Below are 21,241 nucleotides of genomic sequence, written 5' to 3'. Positions count from 1 at the left end.
CTTCATAAAATCTGTGTCCAAAGCTGGCTACAAGCACATAATGCAAACCAGAACAAAATGTTCTTTAGGAATGAAGAACAGAGCTAAATCACTGATATTTCAATCATGTAATTATCGTAATAATTATTGTAATAATAATTTAATTACCTCGTTATTGGGGGCACCACCTCCTTTTTGGTTAGGATCTGTTAGTGCCAGGAGGGAGCACTAACCCTTGTTCAATTTGATCAATGAATCAGTCTCATGATCGGAAGTTCTTGTCCCACACAGTGACCTCTGTTTACTGCAGCTCAAAGAAACAACAAAACACTTTTAGGATAAATGAAGACATTTATTTATAACTAAACGTCTTGAGGATACATGATGAAGTATAGATGATATACAGAAAATAATGAATAAAAAGAAAAGTAAAATAAATAAATAAATAAAAGGCCTAAGAATGATGATAAAATTAATAAAGAAAATTATTCAGCAGAAGTGGCTCGAAGTGTGTGACTCAAGGCTCAACGTGTTGCACTGGGGAATGCTAAGGGGAAAGCTAATTCAACTTCTCTAAATAAATTCTTTAACTTAAACGTTATCTGACATCAACCCTTGATCACAAAGCCATGTTATGCCTTACTGTTGAGCTGATGTGTCGTATTAGAGACGTCATCTTGGCAGGTCCAGCGTTGTTGGTGCAGCATCTCCAGCGGTGTTGCAGTGAAAGAGCCCGGATCAGCTGTGGGCTGTAGTGCATCTCCATAGATGCAGAGGCGTTGAATGCCAGTAAAGAATCAGGCCTTTTCAGGCTGCTCTGAAAGTCTTCAGGTTGGCTTCACTTCTGGTTTTCAGTATTGCTCTCAGAGAGCAGGTTCAGTATGAAGCGTTCTTCTTCTTCTTCTTCTTTTTCTTTTCTTCAGGAGCTTACGTTCAGGCTTTACTTGGCTTGTAATAACTTGAGTTAAGTGTCGAATAAAGTTTAGTCTGACTACGCTCAAATCTTCAGTGGCGTCTACTTCAAAATAAAATACTGTACGTGTTTACTTCAAAATTAAATCAGTATGTGTGGAAATACAAGACTTGAGGTGAATAATAAAACAGAAACAAATGAACTTGTTGCAATAAAAGATTAAATACGGATATATTTGGTTGAAGAATAAAGGACGTCTGAAGAGTTTTCTTGAGTTCTTGGAGGCCAGCTCAAAGAGGAATCTCCTTGAGGCTGTTTTTATAAGTTAGAATAAGATGGGAGGAGTTTCAGGGATGTTCTAAAGGGTTTCGCGCTGAATTATTGATGAATATTCATTTTTTTTGTTCCAGGGGCTTTAGGTGTGGCTGGTGGTTTACAGCCTGCGCCTCCTGCAGTAAAGGAATTTGGTGAAATCTAATTCTGAGTTTTTACATGCAAAGACTGACACTTCAAGTCACTGTTTGCCTGTTATTTCACATTAAAGCTGTAAACACATTCTTTTCATAATGTCCAAGCAGTCATGATATTTCTGATTAACGGTCCTGTCAGCTTGTATCATATTTGTAAAACCATTCAAGAAACAGTTAAACAGTTTACATGATTCATGATAAGTCAGTTCTTCTAATAACAAACATTAACCTTCATATTAACACTTCATGATGTCTAAACACACAACCTTCATTAGTTCAACTTTCTTAATTTTCAGGTTTGCCTCAAATTTGCAGGGAGGTTTCACAGTCTTCAGGAATGTGGATTAGTTTATGTCGTTGTTGATAAGAGTCTGTGCTCCATCTAAGGTGGGAGTTGTTTTCTCCGGTCCAGGTGGCATTTAGGGTCAGTTCGTGCTCTTAGTTCGTGTCATAATTCAACTTATCGAAATGGTTTATTAGGTCTTTCTGAGTCTGTTGAGCATCACTGATCAAACCCTCAATTAGGATTACAAAGGTCAGGTCTGCAGGCTGAGGGTCCGCTAATACGAACTTAGGAATCCAGGGAGTCTGTCTCTTATTTTCCTTAAGAAGTCAAAGATTGGTTAACAGAATTAAAGAATAAGCGGTTGTCCTCCTACATTATCCAAAATGAATATTCTGTCCGTTTATACCCTGAATCAATATTTATCTAAGTTACTGCCTCTCATTTCAACTGCCCCCAATAACAACAGTAGCACAGTAACATGCAGAGATGTGAAGTTTTAATGGTTACAGAATAGTTATTGTGATATAAATTTGTGCATCTTGTTTGGCTTGTGGCAGAAAGAAGAACAGCTGTGGTTTTTTGATGCTAATACAACCACGGTACAGTCAGAGGAGCTTTTGATTTCCTGCCGTGGTCACACAGACAGCAACATGTGTAGCACCATGTGAAGAGTCCACTTGAAAAAACAGATATCGTCAGTTGTGCTAATTTCTCTAAACCATGTGTTTCTTCAGATAATATTCAAAAACACGAGTTGACTTTTGCATCATTTTGGATTCAGAAAGTAAACCATGTAAACCATTACATTCAACAGTTTGTTGTTTCTTTCAAAAATATCATTCATGGTTTTTTGCAAATAAATTCTTTATGTATTGACCAACCAATAGTACTGCAACTAAGAGAAGTTGAATTTAAAAAACAGCAGTGCATTCCCATAACAAAGGAGATGAGAATATGTCTTTACAAGAGTATTGCATTATGCTTTAATAGAACATTTTGTTGCTTGTCTATCCAATGATGTAAACATACCAAGCAGTATCAGACAAGGAGTTGCAGGTATGGAGATTGTCCTCTCAACGTCAGCTGTAGTGGCAGATCCCTAGAACACAGAAAGAGAAATACAAAGTGATGAGTCATTATATGACATGGCATATGTGTGTGTATATAAGTATATATAACCTAGTGTATATAGCTGATGCTGTAGTAAGTGGACAGGTTAGGCTATAATATCACTACCATTGCGACACATCACCAGTGCTCTAGAATGGCAATCTGGTTGCCATGGTAACGGCTTACGTCCCACTATTAACCACACCCCCATTCTCTGTTTGAGACAGAACGTTAAGCGTTAAACAGGAAGTAACACTGGCTGGAGTGGGACTTTAATTATTTAATTTTAAACCATAGTTAACAATTTAAAAACGTACTTTCAAACATTCAGATCTTTATTTTAAATCAATTTTGATATTAAAACATATGTGACCACATAGACTTTATACTGATCCACACTGAGCATCTTTTTGGTCTTCATATTTAATATAAGATGAAAAAGCTGCAGTGGCTAATTCACTGTTAAGTCACTGAGTGTTTATTGAAGTAGCAGCATGTTGTCATTAATATTAATGAAGCTCTTTTTCACTGTTTGTATTTGACAGTTTTTAACCTGCATCCTGTTGGGTTCAGGTGTTTGGAGTTTCCATTTTCTAAACTTGTTCATTCTAAACCTTCTTCAGCTCTGAACAGATTATGAAACATTGAATGATTTCAAACACAATAATCTCATGGATGCTGGTGATGAAAAAACTTTGACTGAACTTTTTTCTACTGGTGTCCAACGACGAGCACCAAGGCATGAAGTCACCTCGGGGGGTCTGGAGGCATGCCCCCCCTGGAAAATCTTTCTTTAAATCGTGCAATTTGGTGCATTCTGGTCATGATTTTTATTCCTGGCAAAGGCACCAATTTATACATGAAAAGCATAAAATAAAATATTTTACCTTCATAAAGTATGCTATTTCTCTTCTTACTGACAAAACACTTGTAGGCCTACTTATTTTAACTATTCAACTATATTTTAGAATAAAAATAACACAAATATCTGAACTTATTATCTTTATCAACTTTAAACTTTTTATGTTAACATATGTGACTGAACACTGATAATCAATAGTCTTATTGATCCTCCTTATCGGTTTGGTTCCTTATCAATACTACATAAGTCCTTTTTAAAAAATTAAATTATAAAAGAATAAATTCAGAACAGGATTAGAATTTATTTATATTATAAATATAACTAAACGTTTCTAGAGCAGCAACAGTCATGTTTACAACAGCAAAGTCACTTTAAACTCAATAATATCTCTGGAAACAAATGTAAAATGTCAATAAAATAAATAATATTCCTGACATGAAAATACTGAGTAAAGTTTAGAAAGAAAGAAGAAGACAGAGCAGACAGCAGCTGAGTTTACAAGAATGAGCCAAATTTGAAGATTGGTGGCAAACTAAGCTAAACAGTTAGACTACATACAGACAGCTTTAGTTTTAGCTTGTTGCTAACAATTAGCTATTAGCCGAGCTAGCGCGCTGTGGTTGTGTAAAACATAGCAGCGGTGGATGAGAGACTGCGGACAGAGCAGTTGAAAATATCACTTTTCTACATGTTTATGCTTGTTGATGAAGAAGAATACCCTTTGGGAGCAGACTCAATCATCAAAGGAGAACACATTTAGTTTGGAGACCTGATAATCAAATAACGTCTGAGACAACTCTTTGATCAAACATATGCCAAGTTTGTGTCCTTTCCACCTCCTGACCCCTGCTGATGTGACCTCTCCTGTATTGCCCCTGGATTTGCCTTGATCTTGTATGTAAATGCCCTCCCTTTCTACCCCTTTGTTTACCATTTGTTAGTCACCCTCCTGACCTCTACTGATCTGACCCCTCCCGACGTGCCCCTGGCAAACCATGATCTTGTATGTAAATGCCCTCACTACTTTGATCCATACTGTAGCTTTTGTTCACCATTTGGTGCTTTGATCTTTACTGTATAAAGTCTCTCCACTTCTTCTGCTCTGGGTCAGTCTACTGTATCAGACCAGCTCTGTGTCAGTATGCTCACCGCATTTCCGGAATGCTATTAAACCACTTCCACCACAGCAAACTTTGAACAAGGACTTGAGTGAAATTTCTTCAACATTGATCAGGTGTTGATAGAGTATTGGCTTTTTACTCGCTAAGGTGTTATTGCACTTAAGTAACGAGCATAGTTGTCGTCAACTCGAGTAATCTTCACTTCACATGTGATCTGCTGTTCACTGACTTTGCTGTGTGTGTGTTTGTGTGTGTGTTTGTGTGTGCATGTGTGTGTGTCTGTGTGTTTGTGTGTATGTCTTTGTGTTTGTGTGTGTGTGTGTGTTTGTGTGTGTGTTTGTGTGTGTCTTTGTGTTTGTGTGTGCGTGTGTTTGTGTGTGTGAGTGTGTGTGTGTCTGTGTGTTTGTGTGTGTGTGTTTGTGTGTGTGTGTGTGTGTGTTTGTGTGTCTTTGTGTGTGTGTGTCTGTGTCTTTGTGTGTGTGTGTTTGTGTGTGTGTGTGTGTGTGTGTGTTTGTGTGTGTGTGTGTGTGTGTCTTTGTGTGTGTCTTTGTGTGTGTGTGTCTGTGTGTTTGTGTGTGTGTCTGTGTGTTTGTGTGTGTGTGTGCGTGTGAGTGTGTGTCTGTGTGAGTTTGTGTTTGTGTTTGTATGTGTATTTGTGTGAGAGTGTGTTTGTGCGTGCGTGCGTGTGTGAGTCTGTGTGTGTGTGTGTGTGTGTGTGTGTGTGTGTGTGTGTGTGTGTGTGGAGGAGAGGCTGCAGTTTGAGAATAAATTACACCAAAACATTAAAAAGTGCTGATAAAAGAACCGGTAACATCGGAGTTTATCAATACTACAGTCTTTAATCATTTATCCTCGGGGCTCGTTTAATACCGGGTTTCGGTACCCATCCCTACAGAGAAATAAGTGCACATTAAATAAAACTGCCATACCTTTGATTATTTTGGAGAAAACAGACGTATAAATCGATGTATAAACAACCGCAGGAAGCTGGAACAAGCGTTGATGTCTGGAACAACGAACGTCTCTTTCCCTCGCCGTTTAATCGATTACAAAGTGAAAAAAGCAGAAATGTGGTGGCAGAGTAACATTTTTTTTGTGTTAGTGGTAAAAATAAACAGACTATGATGGAACAAATAATTCACTTTTGATGGAAATCCGTCTGTAGACGGAGCTCTTGCACCCATGTAATCTGCTTCTAACGCTACATGATTTCTTCTTTATTCAGATTGATGAACTGCAGTTTGTCAGAGATCAGCTGTGCTTCTCTGCTCTCAGCTCTGAAGTCCAACCCCTCCCATCTGAGAGAGCTTGATCTGAGTGACAACAAGAGTCTCAACGGTTCAAGAACAAATCTGCTGTGTGATTTTCTGGAGAGTCCACACTGTAGACTGGAGACTCTGAGGTCAGACACCATTTCTTACTTCTGTGCTGAGATTAATATGATGTGAAAGTTGTGGTGACACTAAACTGCAGACATGAGGATGATTTTTATGAGGTAAAATCTCCTTCAGATTTACACATTCAAATGTTGTTTTCAAACATTTAAATACTATTTAAAGCCTCCCTCCAGTGTATTTTGGCATTTTTGAGATATTTCATATTTTTCTGAGTCATTTTCTGACCATGTTGATTAGCCACAATGTTCACCAAATATTTGTGGACAAATAACTTAATTTTGTACTCAAAGATCAAAAATGTCAGCTGTTGTTAAAACTGAACAATGACGTATGACTATAGTAGAACGCTGCAGTCATACGTCATCCTCATAAAATCCCTTTGTTTTTGTGAGCGTCACATAGGCTACTGATACAGTATCAGGCGCCTGTGTTTCATACTAAATAGTCTACTGGATGCAGACGTGCTGCAACAACAGATTAATGCTTCAAATATAAATCATTTATTTCAATGAAACACTCTCCAACCAACATCTGCACAGAAAATAAGGTTTAATGTGGTTAAAGCAGGAAAGTCAGTAAATCAGTGTGCAGTGATGTATAAATGAATGTGGGTGATTGTTACAGTATCTGTTGTCCACAGCTGTTTATACTGTATGAAAAGCTTCTCCTTCACTTCATTAAATCCCTGCAGCATCTGAAGTCAGCAGGACTGATATGTTGATAAATCTGCAGCCTCTGAGAAGTGCTGCGCCAGAGCGCAGTGCCGTTACGCACCACCGTTCACTGTGTTTACCTTCATTAAATCTCCTGATGACACCAGGCTGCTACAGTAGAAACACACACACCTCTACACACACACACTGTTAAAACTTCCTGTAAAAAACATTCAACAACTGGCAGCAGGGTTGCCATTAAGTTACTGTAAAATTAACATTTTTTTACTGTTACTAAAATTTACGGTTTCGTGCTGTTAATGAAAAATACAGTATGATCTGGTTTTTCATTGCTTTATTAATATAACTGTTTTTTTTTTCTTTTACAGTATCTTACAGTTGACAGATTTGTTTGATTGAACTATTTAGTTTGTATTTTTTTACAATCATTTTAATAAACCTATTTTTATCCTAAATGAATACTGACTTAGCAGGTTAAACACATAGGAATAGTCACAATACATACAGTTAAAGGCACTTTTGTTAAGAAAAAGGTTTTAATAGACCTGGTTGTCATTCTTCATAAAATCTCCGTCCAAAGCTGGCTACAAGCACATAATGCAAACCAGAACAAAATGTTCTTTAGGAATGAAGAACAGAGCTAAATCACTGATATTTCAATCATGTAATCACAATGTAAGAGAAAAAAACACAGCTTCTTATTGCACTTGACTTTTTATTTGAATATAAAGTTGGAAACTTCACATGCAGAACAATTGCATGTTAAACAAAAAGCTGAAACAGAGCGTTCTCTCTCAAACTGTCTTTGGCTTTTTGATGGAAATAGTAGTACAAGGCACTTAGGCTCAGAAATATTGACATGATCAACTATACAGTAACACCTTTTTGACTAACAATATATTTCAAAATATGAAACAGTGTTTAGAAAACCAAAGCAGGTGACCAAAATAGAACAGTTCAGTTGAATAAAACTGCATCATTTGCTGTTAAGCAGCTTTTAACCAGAGGACTGTTCCACAAAGCAGGATTAGAAAGTTAGGCAGATAAGTGTGAAAAGATGACATCATCATGATAGTGTTTTGAATCTGTAAAGCAACATTTGAATGAGCTATTTGGATATGATTCAATGATGATTCACAATTCAAGTTCATGATAACAAACCAAATTTCAGCAGTTTTACCATTTTTAAAGTCATGTGGTTGTCAGTTCTCCCAACTTACTAACCTTGCTTTGTGGAGCAGCAGCAGTTACAGACAACTGAGCTACATCACAGAATTACAAGCAAACTCTCAGATAATATCTGGCTCTATATCATGTAACATCTGAATATACTGGAGATATTGTCCAGTCTTAAGGCATATCAGTGGTACAAATAAAAAGATGAACATTACATAAATAAAAGATGTTTTGTCAATATAATGCTGTCTGTCAAAAACAGTTGAAATATAAATGAAAATATAATGAACAGCAGCAGACATGTTACATCATGTCCAAATATGAACTGTATGTCAGACTCTAACAAGGAACACGATTAAGTGTGTGTGTGTGTGTGTGTGTGTGTGTGTGTGTGTGTGTGTGTGTGTGTGTGTGTGTGTGTGTGTGTGTATGTGTGAGATTGAGAGGGAGAAAGAATTAGACGAATGAGACCAGCTGATGTTTTGATAAACAGAGGCGAGTAATGGGATTGAGTAATCTCACCATTTTAAATGAAGTCCCACTTGAAGTCCATGAGTTTCCTCAGCAGAGTGGATACAAACTTTCAAACATTCAGATCTTTATTTTAAATCCATTTTGATAACATTAAAACATCTGTGACCACATAGACTTTATACTGATCCACACTGAGCATCTTTTTGGTCTTCATATTTAATATAACATGAAAAAGCTGCACTAGCTAATTCACTGTTAAGTCACTGAGTGTTTATTGAAGTAGCAGCATGTTGTCATTAATATTAATGAAGCTCTTTTTCACTGTTTGTATTTGACGGTTTTAAACTTGCATCCTGTTGGGTTCAGGTGTTTGGAGTTTCCATTTTCTAAACTTCTTCAGCTCTGAACAGATTATGAAACATTGAATGATTTCAAACACAATAATCTGCTTCTAACGCTACATGATTTCTTCTTTATTCAGATTGTGGCGCTGCAGGTTGTCAGAGAGCAGCTGTGCTTCTCTGGTCTCAGCTCTGAAGTCCAACCCCTCCCATCTGAGAGAGCTGGATCTGAGAGGAAACTCCTTGAGTTATTCAGACAGGAAGCTGCTGTCTGATCTTAAGAAGAGTCCAGACTGTAGACTGAAGACTCTGATGTGAGTAGAGAGTTGGAGTCAGTCCGTGCTGGTTTCAGCAGTTTTGTATTAAACACAGTTAGTATCAAAGCAAAGATCCAGTATTTCCTGGTGAACCTCCAACCTTCTCAGTGGCTGCTTTCCTCAGTGAAGCTGTGAGAGGAGAACGGTGACAGGCTTCAGGATCGGACACAACGACAGAGAGAGAGAGAACAGTCAGCCAATCAGATCAGCCAGAAGCTTGTTGTGATCACGTGTTTGAGTCGATGTGAAGACGACTGTTGTTGTTGTCCATGTCTGCAGGAAATAAAGCTGGATTACAGTTGACAGCCTTAAAAGATGTATAGAGACAGTGGTCCTCATTCATCCAACTGTCGTACCATCAAATCTGATCTGAAAGTGTTTGTTCTCTCATTTCAACACTAAAGAATTGATCAGTTCATCTTTGTCAGAGCTCTAAGATCAGTCTGACTGAAGCCTGCAAATCACTGGCTCTGATTTCACTGAACCATCATTACGTTTAGTAACCATGTGGTCTTTATACAGACCAGAACCTCTGCTGAAGTCCAGGAATCACATCTTTATATCTGTCCATCACTTATTTTGTTTCCTCCAAATATTTTCAATGACAGCCTCCATTTTTATTTGTCAAATGATATTTCAAAAGCAGATAAGATGTTGATCAACACACAGAGACTCTTGCTTTCACTTTAACAGCAGGTCACATGTAACAACAGTAAATGTGTCACTAAAGTGTTTGTGCAGTAATGATGTGTTCATCACTCTCTGCACTTTATTTCCTCTGTGTACTTCAGTGAAATCTGCAGAGTAAACAGACTTGATGCCAAAAGTCTCTGCAGGTCTGTGAGATCGGAGCTCAGTGTGTTCACTCCAACACGTTAACATGAGAGCTGAGAGGAAGCAGGCTACGCTGCACAGCTGCTCCACTTCTGGTCTGAACAGGACTGAAGTCCCTGCTGGTCTTTATACTGGATGTGCTGTATCACTGACTGACAGCTGATGAAGTGAGTCTCACTAAACACTGATTTATGACCTCTGTTGTTTCTTCTTCTCTCATCAGCTTGGACTACTGGTGATCTCTGTCAGAGTGAGTGAACATCCAGGAGTTCGTGTTGAGAGAGAATCAGCTGTATCCTGATGATCCACAGAGGTTGAAGCAGCAGCAGCAGCAGCTTGTGTCTAGAGAGACTCTGACTGGGCCATGTTACTGGGAGGTAGAGTGGAGAGGAGAGCTTCATCCAGCAGTGACTGACAGAGGAATCAGAAGAAGTGGAGATGAGTCTCAGTGCTGCAGTCTGAACTGATCTGAGAACAGCTCCACTGTCACACACTAAGTCAAGTCCACCATCATCCCTTTGTGTTCCTCTGGATCTGACAGAGTATCATCAGTATATCTGGACTGCTCTGCTGCTGCTCTGTCCCTCTACAGCGTCTCTGCAGACACACCCAGACTCCTCCACTCAACCACCTCCTCCACCCTCCTCCTGGACCTGAGTCTCAGTCTGGATTTTGGTCCATGTGGATCATCTCCAGCAGAGGCTTGTTTAAAAAGACTTTCCTGCCTTTGTATATAAGTTGTATATATGTTTTAAATGTATATAAGTTTTAAATGTCTCTTTACTTTCAGACATGTGACCATCTGTATCTGTTGAAACCAGAGTGACACTGCAGATTATTGCAGAATCACTTGACACTATAACCGTTAATTTACAGGATTGTACATATCAGAGAATATTGGCGTATATTATATATCAATATATAATATTGAGTAAACTAGTAGTGTGATGCATGAAACAAACATCCCTCATGATTATGTGAGATCTGTCAAATAGAGGAATCAGTGCAGCATGTAATTTTTCACTGTCATAAATACTCTTGAGAACGAGAAACATTAAAGAGGGAAATCAGGAAGCTTGAAGTGGAAGAAATTAGTCTAAAAAATGTATTGGCCATCAGGTTAGTGAGTCTGTTCCATTATATGAAAGAAACTGGGCTGATCAAAAGAATTTAGTGTTCAGTGAAATATAGGAGATGAGTCATAACATTTTTGATATGCAAGAATGTTTGTTGCTTCACATCTATGAGACTCTGTGTGTTTGTTATATTTCATTTAATTAAATAAAGATTAAACATGACAATTAACTTTAGTCTTTGTTGTTATTTGATAACTGCTAATAAATAAAACAATTAGAACAAAAGATTAACATTGAACCCTGTATTCAGTTAGCTAGTTTAGTCCAGTGGTTCCCAACCTAGGGGTCGGGCCCCTCCAAAGGGTCACCAGATAGATCTGAGGGGTCGTGAGATGATTAATGGGAGAGGAAAGAAGACAAAACAAAGTTCTGATACACAAATCTGTTTTCACTTTTTGGACTTTTTCTCTCGTCTTTGATTTTTGATGAAATATTGGATCATTTGAACATCTATTGAAATGAAACCATGTGAGAAGTTAAGAGGTAAAAATCACTATTTGGTGGAGCTGTTAACAACTCATAGACATCTGACATCTGAAAAAAAAAGTTGTATGAGAGAGAGTAGCTGCACCAAAATAAGCTCCTGAATACATCTCAAACTTGGACCTAAAAAGTGGAACATTTTGCAAAATAATCTTCAGAAAGGACTTTAAAGAAGAGGTAACAGCATTAATCAGCAAGAACAGAAGAGGAAACATCATCTTTGGATATAACAACTAGCTAGCTGTCAACTGCTAACTTTTTGTTGTTTAGTTGAATATTTTGAATAAAGTTTGTGTCTTGATAGTGGCAAATAATAAAAAGTCAGACTCAGACCACGTCGTGTCTTCTGCAGATCAGAGACGAGCCCCCACCACTGCCAAGAGGTTCTCGTCTTGTATGTTTGTATTGTCGTTGATTCCACCCCCTTAGTACCCCCTTAATCGGGCCCCTGCCACTCTATTTGGCTGCCGGGAGTTTTAAAAGCCAACAGCCTGTGTGTCCGTGAATGCGTCATGTTGTCGCACACTGTCAAGTTAACGATCGAGGTGATGTTTGTGTGTGTTTTTTTTTAATCTAGGTAGGAGGTAAAGTACAAATCGGCTGCATTAAAACGCAAAGAGCGAGAGAGTAAGAAAAGCGGATCATCAAGCTAACGTTATTGCTAGCACTACTAGCCTGACAGCGGCTAACGGCCAGACTATCCAACCTCACTTTGCTGTGTGTTGAGCGGGACATAAACATCGACAAAGACAAAGTGGCACCATGAAGGAGAGGAGGATGACGTTTTAAAAAGGGTCCGTGATATGTACAAAGTTGGTTAACCTGTTGGGATTATTTTGTTCTATGGAGGATGGTGGAAAACACAAATGGACTAATTTACACTAAACTACAGCAGGCTGAGCAGGGACAACACTTGGTGAGTGAAACATGTCACTTCCATAACTTATGGAAGTCATATGATGAACTGGATCTTGTACTGGGACTGACAAGCCCGCCGAGGCTTTGAATAAGGTGGATTTCCCCAGTTTTGCATTTCTAAGTGGTTCAGTCACCTGTTGACTGTGTGGTTTGAGAATGAGCCTGTGCAGAAGCTGCTTGTTGCTTGTGAGAATTCATTCCTGCAGAAAACAAGAGTGAGTAAGTCGTGTATTTGATACATGCAGTGATACTTTATGACATGAACAAAAACTCATAAAGAATATACATAAAGAAATATGTGAGTCATGTATCTACAGTATGATATGTGCATTGTTTCTTTTTGATGAGAACATAAATATGCTGTCTAAATGCCATCTCAGAGTTTTCTAATTGAATGTAATGTGGTTTGTTGTATTACACCACTATGAAACACTCTGTTTTGATAAAATGACATGTTATCCTCCGGTATACCTTATTTCTTTATAATGACCTGTCTGACTTGTCCTCTTTCTGTTAGAACAGATGGAAAGAAAATTCATACTATCAACCTAAACAGAGACTTTAAAAAGCTGGAACACCACCCTCAAGGTCAGAATAGTTCATTCTCTTTCTCTGGTGAAATATGTGTTAAGTTAGCGTTAAGGATACATACAGTATAATATTTTGTAGGATTTTGTGTGTTATTTGAAAAGGGCCAGTTTGTCATATTCTTGTTGGTTCTGTGTCAATTCACCCTGAATTCAAGAAATGATGAAGAGGGATGTCTATGTTCCTGTTATATGAACTGCAGTTTTGATTCACTCTAACCAAGCTGACAGAAATATTGATGTTACGTGTGTGTGTGTCACAGGCCAGAGATTCAAAAAGTGTGTATTTTTGTGTTTGTGCAAGGAGATAAAAGATAGAATGTGAAAAAGAAAAAGTGCAAATCACAGCTTTTTAAATGATGAAGGTTAACGAGCTGCATGTTTTTAGTTGTTCTGTTAATTCACTATAGTACAGTACAGAGTATTAACTCTTGAAACACAAAGCAGTTCTTTCTGTGTGTGTGTGTGTTATTCTACAGGGTTTTCTATGGGGTTGTTCTGTATTATTTTTATCAAATCAGACTCTCACTAACTAGTCTCACGTGCTTTTACCTACAAACTTCATTCAAATGTAAGAATGTGCAGCATCTTGATGAAATGTGCGCATCCATTCAATTTAGCTGTTTTTAGTAATTGAAATATCAAAGTATCTTTCTTTTTTCTGTATGATGTCGCTCCCTCGCACAGGTATACGGCTAATTTGACTTCTCCACAGGAAAGCGTGTGATCACCAGGGCGGCGATGTGGGTCAGTGGTCTGTTGTGTCACAATAAAAAGTTCCCCAGCTCAATTAGCTCGGTGATTAACTTTCCCGCTGGCTGATTAAAAATGCTCCTGCCGTCACCCTTTACTGAGGCGCTGTCCTGACTATTGAAGCTGGTTCATTGGAAGAGTTTAGGGCTCTTGGTTATGAACTGAAACACCATCTGTCAGCTAAAGCAAGCACACTCACATTTCTTACAGAAAGTTACACCTTTTCTAGTTTATTGTTATTTTATATTATAATGTATTCATTCATGTATTTTTCCTGTGAAAATGTAAATGATAATTGAGTTTAACAATATGTGATTTATCTTTATCAATAATGTGACCTCATGAAGCTTATTTGGTTGGAGAAACAGTCTTGTTTCCTTATTAATTCAAACTATAGCGATATAGTTTGTGTGTTTGATAGTTTGAGTGTTAGTTTATTGGAGGGAATGTCTTCTTACTCGCTGCAACCCAGAGAGGTCAGAGGTCAGGCTAACATCTAGATCAGCACAGCTACAGCAAGGATTTAGTGTATTATTGATATATTTATAGAAACTTTATTGACATATTGTTTTGATCAGATGAGGTCAGACTGTTTAAAAGGTTGGATCAAAATGTTATTAGTAAAACATCTTGTATTGGATTCACTTTGACGTCAGATTTCTTGCAGCACAAACATCGTCTGTATCACATTCATGACCCGAAAAAACAAGCAGCTGCAGCACATTCAGTGTCCCCTAAAAAACCAAGTTGAACTTTAGAGCTTGAAAATAAAGACATTTTTGGAAAGTGAGGATATTTTGTCTGCCTTTCCCTTCTTAAAGGGGCTCTTTTAAGATCTGGTTTAGTGTGAAGGTTAGAATTGGGTAAGGGTCAGGTTAAGGGTCTGGGGTAGGCAATGAGTTGGGACAAGGTTAAGATAAGAAGCTATAGGGAATGTTTCAGGTTACTGCGAGTCCTCACAAGTATGGAAGTACAAGTGTGTGAGTGTGAATGTGCACCTCTGTGTGTGTTAGGACAACTCATTAAGTGTGTCGTCCTTCTGTAGAAGAATAAGGAGAGCAGGACATTATGCTGCAGTCTGCACTCAGCATGCCAGTCACACACAGGAATCAGTGTGTGTGTGTCTGTTTGTGTGTGTGTGTGTGAGAGAGAGAGAGGTTTAAAACCAAAAATCATTTGGTTATCCATTTTTATTGTTTTTAAGTAGGTTCTTCTCCATTTTCAGCTAAAATAACTCCTGTTTTACTATTGAAGAGCCATTGAGTTGATGTTTTAATAAAGCTCCAACTCAAGCAGAACATGTTACTGTTTTGTTAATTGGTATAAGTCGGTTCATTTGTTAATATCTGCCTGTAAGCTGTATTGTATTGTGTTGCTGTTGAACTACATTTTTTGAATGGAGTTTGGTATGAAGTTTACTCCTCAGACAGGAGTGATAGAAGTGATTAAAAAAAGAAAACCACTGTCTCTCTGTTGTAGTTTTCAAAGCTACTCAGAGCAGTCTGTCATCAGGGGAATCTGAATTTTTCAAATATAGCAACGCTGTGATCAGTCCAGTTGGAAACAAAGTCTCTGTCTTCGACCTGAAAAATAAGTCTTGAATTGAGTGTTTCCAGGCCTGATTAACATAGTGTGGTGACAACACTTGAAATGTCCCCCTCCTCCCACTTATAAAGTGACATTTATATTTCTATAAAAACCATAGATTTACATGAACTTACAGCTGAAGTACAGGCTCAACACACACTCACTACAAAAAAATGTAAAACATAACCAAAAAACCTGACACCATAGATAGACAGAGCGCTGGGCCAACCTCATCTACTGCTCCCTGGGTGGACACAAGGACTTCATCGTGGGCTGTTTCTTTGAGAAGGACAGTCTGGATGTGAGTTTCAATACAGACGACTCTGCTCACAGAATGAAATCCTCATTATCACCACAAACTGTATGTTAATCCCGTGTCTCCAGCTGTACACGGTGAGCCAGGACAGGACGCTGTGCGTTTGGGAGAGCGACACCGAACCGGACGGCCTCATCCTGAAGAAGAGCCACGACAAACCCAAGCCCCCGAGACAAGGGGAGGAAGAGTAGGATGAGGAGGGAGAGGTCATCAGAGGGAAAGCTGAAGCTCCCAAACAGAAGGAGACTAAGAATGTTTGATACAAGCAGAGGATCAAGTAATAACTCTTATTTTTCTTTCTTTTTCTGACTGATTTTGTCAATAAAATCCCTTTTTTTCAATCCTATAATGGTAAATCCAGACCTGTCAGTTATGATTTGATGATGAAATTTGCATCATAATTAAAATCTACAACAGCCATTTTCAAGTGTGGATATACATGCAATAATCTCATAAAAGACAGTATATTATGGGTTTAATTGTGAGTAAAGTTCTTTGTAAGTTCTTAATATCTACTAGCTAGTTTCAAATGAGTGATTTACTAAATCAAGTTGCCCAGTAAAGACTTTAATAATGTGTAAATTGGTTGCTAGTAGTGGCCTCCAATCAAAAGCAATTAATTATTCAAACAGATCGAAGCTGTATCATGACTGCCAGAAATTTGCAGTTTTAGGGGGGCAAGTGATATATTAAACTTAACAGCCAGTCGTTTTAATTGCATATAGTACTTTGTTATATTAATATGTGCACAGATGGAGAAACACTGTATGTGTTTCAGAGTTATTAGTACTCATGCAGTTTAGAACGAGTGGGAAATATCTGATTAAAGGCCTTCAGACTGTGCGACAACAACGATGGTGTAAGTTTATAACATGTCACGTTGTGCGAGATGCCTGTGATTAAAATCTCAATTGCAATCTGTGTCAGACTGTACGATATCAGTTTGAGGCTGTCAGACTGTGTGATAAATACCTGGTGAACTGTAGCGCTGTGATGTAAATAGAAAAAAGTAAATGAAAGCAGAGACACGTCATCAGCTCGCTTCATCCATCTGCAGCTCTGATGCTTTGAAAATGCAACAAAGTCACACAAACTGATTTTTTTGTTTGACCTCCATCGTTTTGGTTTTAGTGTGTCACGGACATATTAAGAAGTGTGTTTTCTCCCTGAACTTTATTCAAAAAACTGCATTCACAAAATTTCTCGCCGGTTATGCTAATCGCTAGTCTGATTAGCATAACATTTTGTAATTTGAGGTATAATGTGTTGTTTTTGTGAAAAGTCATTTAAAATCTTCTCAGTTTTCTTCATTATTAAACATCATTTTGAACAAGTGTCACATCAGATGTGTTGACCATATCACATATTACCCCTTTTTCTCTTCAGTCTAAACAAGTTACTGTGTATAAATATTTAGTAACAACTAATCTTGCATATGCTGGCAGTTGTAGTAGGAAGTTTTTTTCATTTACTTAATTTATGTGAAATAATCTGTTATAACCCATCACATTTAGTCGTGTCTCTATCTTTAGTTGAGACTTGAGTGTCATAGTTGATTTTAGTTTCTGTATTTTTGGAGAGTAAAGTTGTTTGTGTCAAACCTGAAAGACATATAACAGTTTTCACTCCACTCTCTGAGCCGCAGTAGTTCTTCACAGCTGGATGTCTTTCCAAAAAAACATTGTGACACTGAGTTTCAAATATCTGCCTCTCTGTTAGGCAGTTGGCTACACACAGTGCAGGTTAATTTGTCCCTTGGCTGCTTTAAAACTGTAACAGCAGCATCAGCATTTGTAATGAAAATCAGTGTGTGCTCTACCTCTGAGCCAACGCCTCATAGTTATTTTTCTTTTCAATTAAATCTCCAGAAACTTCTTCCAAAAAAGATATCAAGGTGCAGGGTGAAGATAAATACCAGATTATGACTCATAATGTCCAACAAGAGCCAACTCTTACGTTGATAATAAAGACATCAGCTGCCTCTAGAAGTTGCAGCTCAAATATATTTTCTTTCGCCTCTGCTCTTGTAGGCACTTCTTCAATAAGGAGAGGGATTTTAACAACTTGACAGCCGCTGCCTACCACAAGCCGACATCCTGGTCACAGGTTTTGTCTCTGGAATCATCCACCTGTATGAACTTCCAGAGTTCAACCTTATTCACTCCCCGAGGTGAGAGAAAAGCTGAGTTACTACCTTTTGAAGCTGAAAATCCTTGTACAATATGGATTGGGGGTGTGTGTGTGTTTTCCAGTCCGAGTGGTTTGTGGTTCTCTTCCGGACATTTACGTTGAGAAGTTGCTGGGCTTTGTGGCGGCGTGCTTGGAGAAGTCGGGTCACCTGCAGTTCTACATGACCTGGGCCCAGAGCCTGCTCATGCTGCACGGACAGAAACTCAAGAACAGGTCCATTTCCAGACCTTTATTAGTTTTTATTCATCTGTTTTAAATTATAATATGGCACAAGATCTTTGGCACAAGATTTTAAGTAAAATTGATTGATTGACTCTACCTGATGATGTTTGCTCTGCAGGTCAGGAGCCATACTGCCCACCCTGCAGGCGCTGCAGAAGAGCATCCAGAGACACTTTGACAATATGTCCAAACTGTAAGTGTCAATATTTTACATTTGCACAATTTTCCTACACTTATAAAGATCTTTAGCAATGTCAAAACATTTAATAAATTGTTTTTTTATACATTTTCCTCTTTCTGTTCCTTGAATGCCGTCATGTTACAGTACAAGTGTCCACAGAGAATCTCGAAACCCAAATTCAAACCGAGTCATGTTAAGTCAGTAATTTTGCATGTGTATTTTCTGTGTTCAGGTGTGACTTTAACATGTACAACATTCGTTATGCCGTGGCCCTGTCCAAGCAGAGGGGCATGAAGAGAGCAGCTGAGGAGGATGAGGGGGTCGAGGAGGAGGATGAAGAGGAGCTGTCTGAGGAGATGAGCGAGGCCTCTGTGGAGGATGCAGAGATGATGCTGTAGGCCTGACCTCATTCCAACAACATCGCCACAAATGGAGAATAATAATGTTGGACTGTCAAAGCAAACAGTTATATTTGTCCTTTAAAAATGATTGTAAACTGTTTTTTATTAAATTCATGTGTAAATGTGCAAGTTTTATATTTTCTTTGGTCTGCTTTCAGTTGGGTTAAAGGTCTTGCCGGACTCAGACATGTGATTCCACTTATTGTGGCTGAATAGACTTGTGTGAGCATGTATGTACAGATTGAGATTGATTGATATCTCTCTGACTCTGCCGTTGAAGTTTTGAGACCTCACGTAATTGCCAGCACACCTCCGTCCACATTCAACCTGAGCAGATCTAATCAAGTAGAAACTGAACACCTGTGTGGGTGTGCAGTGCTTATGATGAAATGTTTTAGATGTTTTAAGATAACCTGGCATATGCAGTTGAAGCTTCTTCCCCTTTTCAAGTAACCTTCTGGTCAGAATCTAGCAGCACAAATGGTCTTTTGACTCTGCAATATACTCCTCCAGGCCAGCTGGGAGATGTAGTCCTTCAAGCATGTCCTACATCTGACCGGATGTCTCAAAAAATTCTTTGTCCTTCAAAGTGCCTCAGTTGTACCAGTTGTTTTGTTTTTTTATATTTACTACAACGTTACCAGTTTAAATCCCAACACACACTTGATAAGACAAATTTTATTTAACATTTACTATTGATGTTTCCTTGAGCATGACACTGAACTCAGCAACTACTGGATGAATTAAAGGAGGAGTTTTGAGGTCTCTCCGCCTCCTCAGGTGATTTCTTACAGGTAGCAGAAGTGAAACTAAATAGTTCAACGGAGCAGAGCAAATGGATAAAAACTGACGTCTGACGCAGGGTGAGTGTAAATAAAACATTCTTATTTACCATGAAAGTCTCAGTCAGTTTCTTCTCTGAGGACTGTAGAGGGGAGAAGAGTCAGAATGAACTTCTGTGGCTATAAAGAAAGGAAATAAAACGGGTAGATAACTTGTTTGTGTGGTATTTCCGGTGTTGTGTCGAACTCTTTCTCACGTAGCCCTCGCTGAAAGACCTGTACTACGAAAGCAAGTTCAACATACCCAGAATATATTTTCGGTATCTGGCTTCACTGAGCCTAACAGTGGCTGTCCAGACAACCAGGGGCCTGTTTCAGAAAGCGGGTTTAGTGAGATGAGGGAAACTCAGATAGCTAACTTAAGCTAGCTTAAACTGTGGATCAGTTACCGCAGTAACTGACAAACCCTGAGTTTCTCTCTGTCAGACACGCTGTTTGATTTCCTCGTTCATTCAGTCTGTATAAATGCGCATTCAGTAGCAGAGTTTTACTGTATGTCAGAATCAAAATCCTTGTAGGATATTGGTTTAGTTACTCGAGTTACCGTTTTAATGCACATCAGTCTTTCTTTGAACAGCGTTTTTTTTTCTCTCACATTCAAATATTACACAGCGTGAATTCAGCCTCAGCTCAGAATCAAACCTCTGCATGTCCTTCTGTTATAACACTGTGACACAAGACAGCTGTCAGTTTATCAGAGCAGCTCCTGCACTGAAATGTTTACTGCACATAATGTGTAATCTCAGTTTAATTTTTTTAAAATGGGTATGAAGCTTTATAATTATCTCTATCACTCATGATGTGATTGGTTGCACTGATGGAACATCATTCTTATAATATTGGAGATTATATATTAAAATTTTAAAGTGAGCAGGATCATGGTGCAGCTGCAGAATGTAGTTTGAAAGTGAGTTTTTTTAAATAGGGAGCATAGTCTGAACGTGTTTTAACAGCATTTCAGTGACAATGTTTAAATTTACTACATTTGTTGAAGTAGCTGAAATAAAGTCACTGAATGCTGTTGAGACAAGATACAAATAGACGTCTAAACATTTAAAATCTGCTGTATTTTAACCTCGACGCCTTTTCAAGTGCAAATCACCAAACACATTATTACTGGATCAGACTGAGTTTACAGTCATGTCTCTATGTCTTTGATCTATATATTCTTTAAATCTTGAACTATATTTTTCATCTTCAGTTGCTGCCTACCTGTGTTTTATCCCCGTCAGATTAAAGCTGAACTAATATATTTAAAATGTAATGTAGCTGCAGCCTGATACACAGTCAGATTCCACTTTATCATCATTAAGGAAATGTAAGTCTGGTAAATGATGAATTAATGGACAACACTGAATAAAACTTCATTGTTTTAACTTACTGACACTTTTCTTTGACTCTGGTTCTTTTTCTTAAAGATAAATGTGCAGCGTCCACATTCACATGAATGACTATCTCTACCTGAACTGGATTAAAATGGAGGCTCTGCCTTTTATTTACCTGTTGTTTCCACACTTTGGTCTTGGTTACAATATAGCTGAACATGTTACTATACTGCTTTGTCATACAGCATGTTGGTGTTCAAGTTTGCTTTCTGTTGAAGTGTAAAATGATTTAAAACTGGTGTAAAATATTGTTGGCCGTTCAAGTTTATACAGAAATCATGAATGT

At 38.2% G+C, this 21,241-nt stretch overlaps 3 protein-coding genes across 10 annotated transcripts in view; all 3 read left to right on the top strand.

Moving 5' to 3' along the window:
- The window catches only part of LOC122976028 (protein NLRC3-like), a 48,268-nt gene extending 37,786 nt beyond the window's left edge, over positions 1-10,482 (top strand). The window contains exons 9-11 of one of the 3 annotated variants that reach the window (XM_044344273.1): positions 5,967-6,143; positions 8,944-9,117; positions 10,178-10,482. In XM_044344273.1, coding sequence (XP_044200208.1) covers positions 5,967-6,143; positions 8,944-9,117; positions 10,178-10,193 — 367 coding nt within the window. In that variant the 3' untranslated portion in view covers positions 10,194-10,482. The remainder of the gene's footprint in view (positions 1-5,966; positions 6,144-8,943; positions 9,118-10,177) is intronic. The other 2 variants (XM_044344275.1, XM_044344274.1) reach the window with 2 other exon arrangements.
- LOC122976034 (periodic tryptophan protein 2 homolog) overlaps positions 1-18,863 on the top strand; it is a 75,137-nt gene extending 56,274 nt beyond the window's left edge. For 3 of the 6 annotated variants that reach the window (XM_044344286.1, XM_044344284.1, XM_044344285.1), the window contains exons 4-8: positions 15,803-16,011; positions 17,765-17,904; positions 17,987-18,137; positions 18,265-18,339; positions 18,560-18,863. In XM_044344286.1, coding sequence (XP_044200221.1) covers positions 17,868-17,904; positions 17,987-18,137; positions 18,265-18,339; positions 18,560-18,725 — 429 coding nt within the window. In that variant the 5' untranslated portion in view covers positions 15,803-16,011; positions 17,765-17,867 and the 3' untranslated portion in view covers positions 18,726-18,863. Of the gene's footprint in view, positions 1-12,879; positions 13,080-15,802; positions 16,012-16,573; positions 16,594-17,764; positions 17,905-17,986; positions 18,138-18,264; positions 18,340-18,559 lie in introns of those variants that run through there. The other 3 variants (XM_044344287.1, XM_044344282.1, XM_044344283.1) reach the window with 3 other exon arrangements.
- Positions 1-21,241, top strand: part of LOC122976030 (protein NLRC3-like) — a 165,428-nt gene that overhangs the window by 129,225 nt on the left and 14,962 nt on the right. The gene's annotated exons all lie outside the window — the stretch shown is intronic.

The sequence above is a fragment of the Thunnus albacares genome, chromosome 24, assembly GCF_914725855.1.
Source record: "Thunnus albacares chromosome 24, fThuAlb1.1, whole genome shotgun sequence".
NCBI lineage: Eukaryota > Metazoa > Chordata > Actinopteri > Scombriformes > Scombridae > Thunnus > Thunnus albacares.
This window is presented reverse-complemented; position numbering and strand designations above follow the sequence as displayed.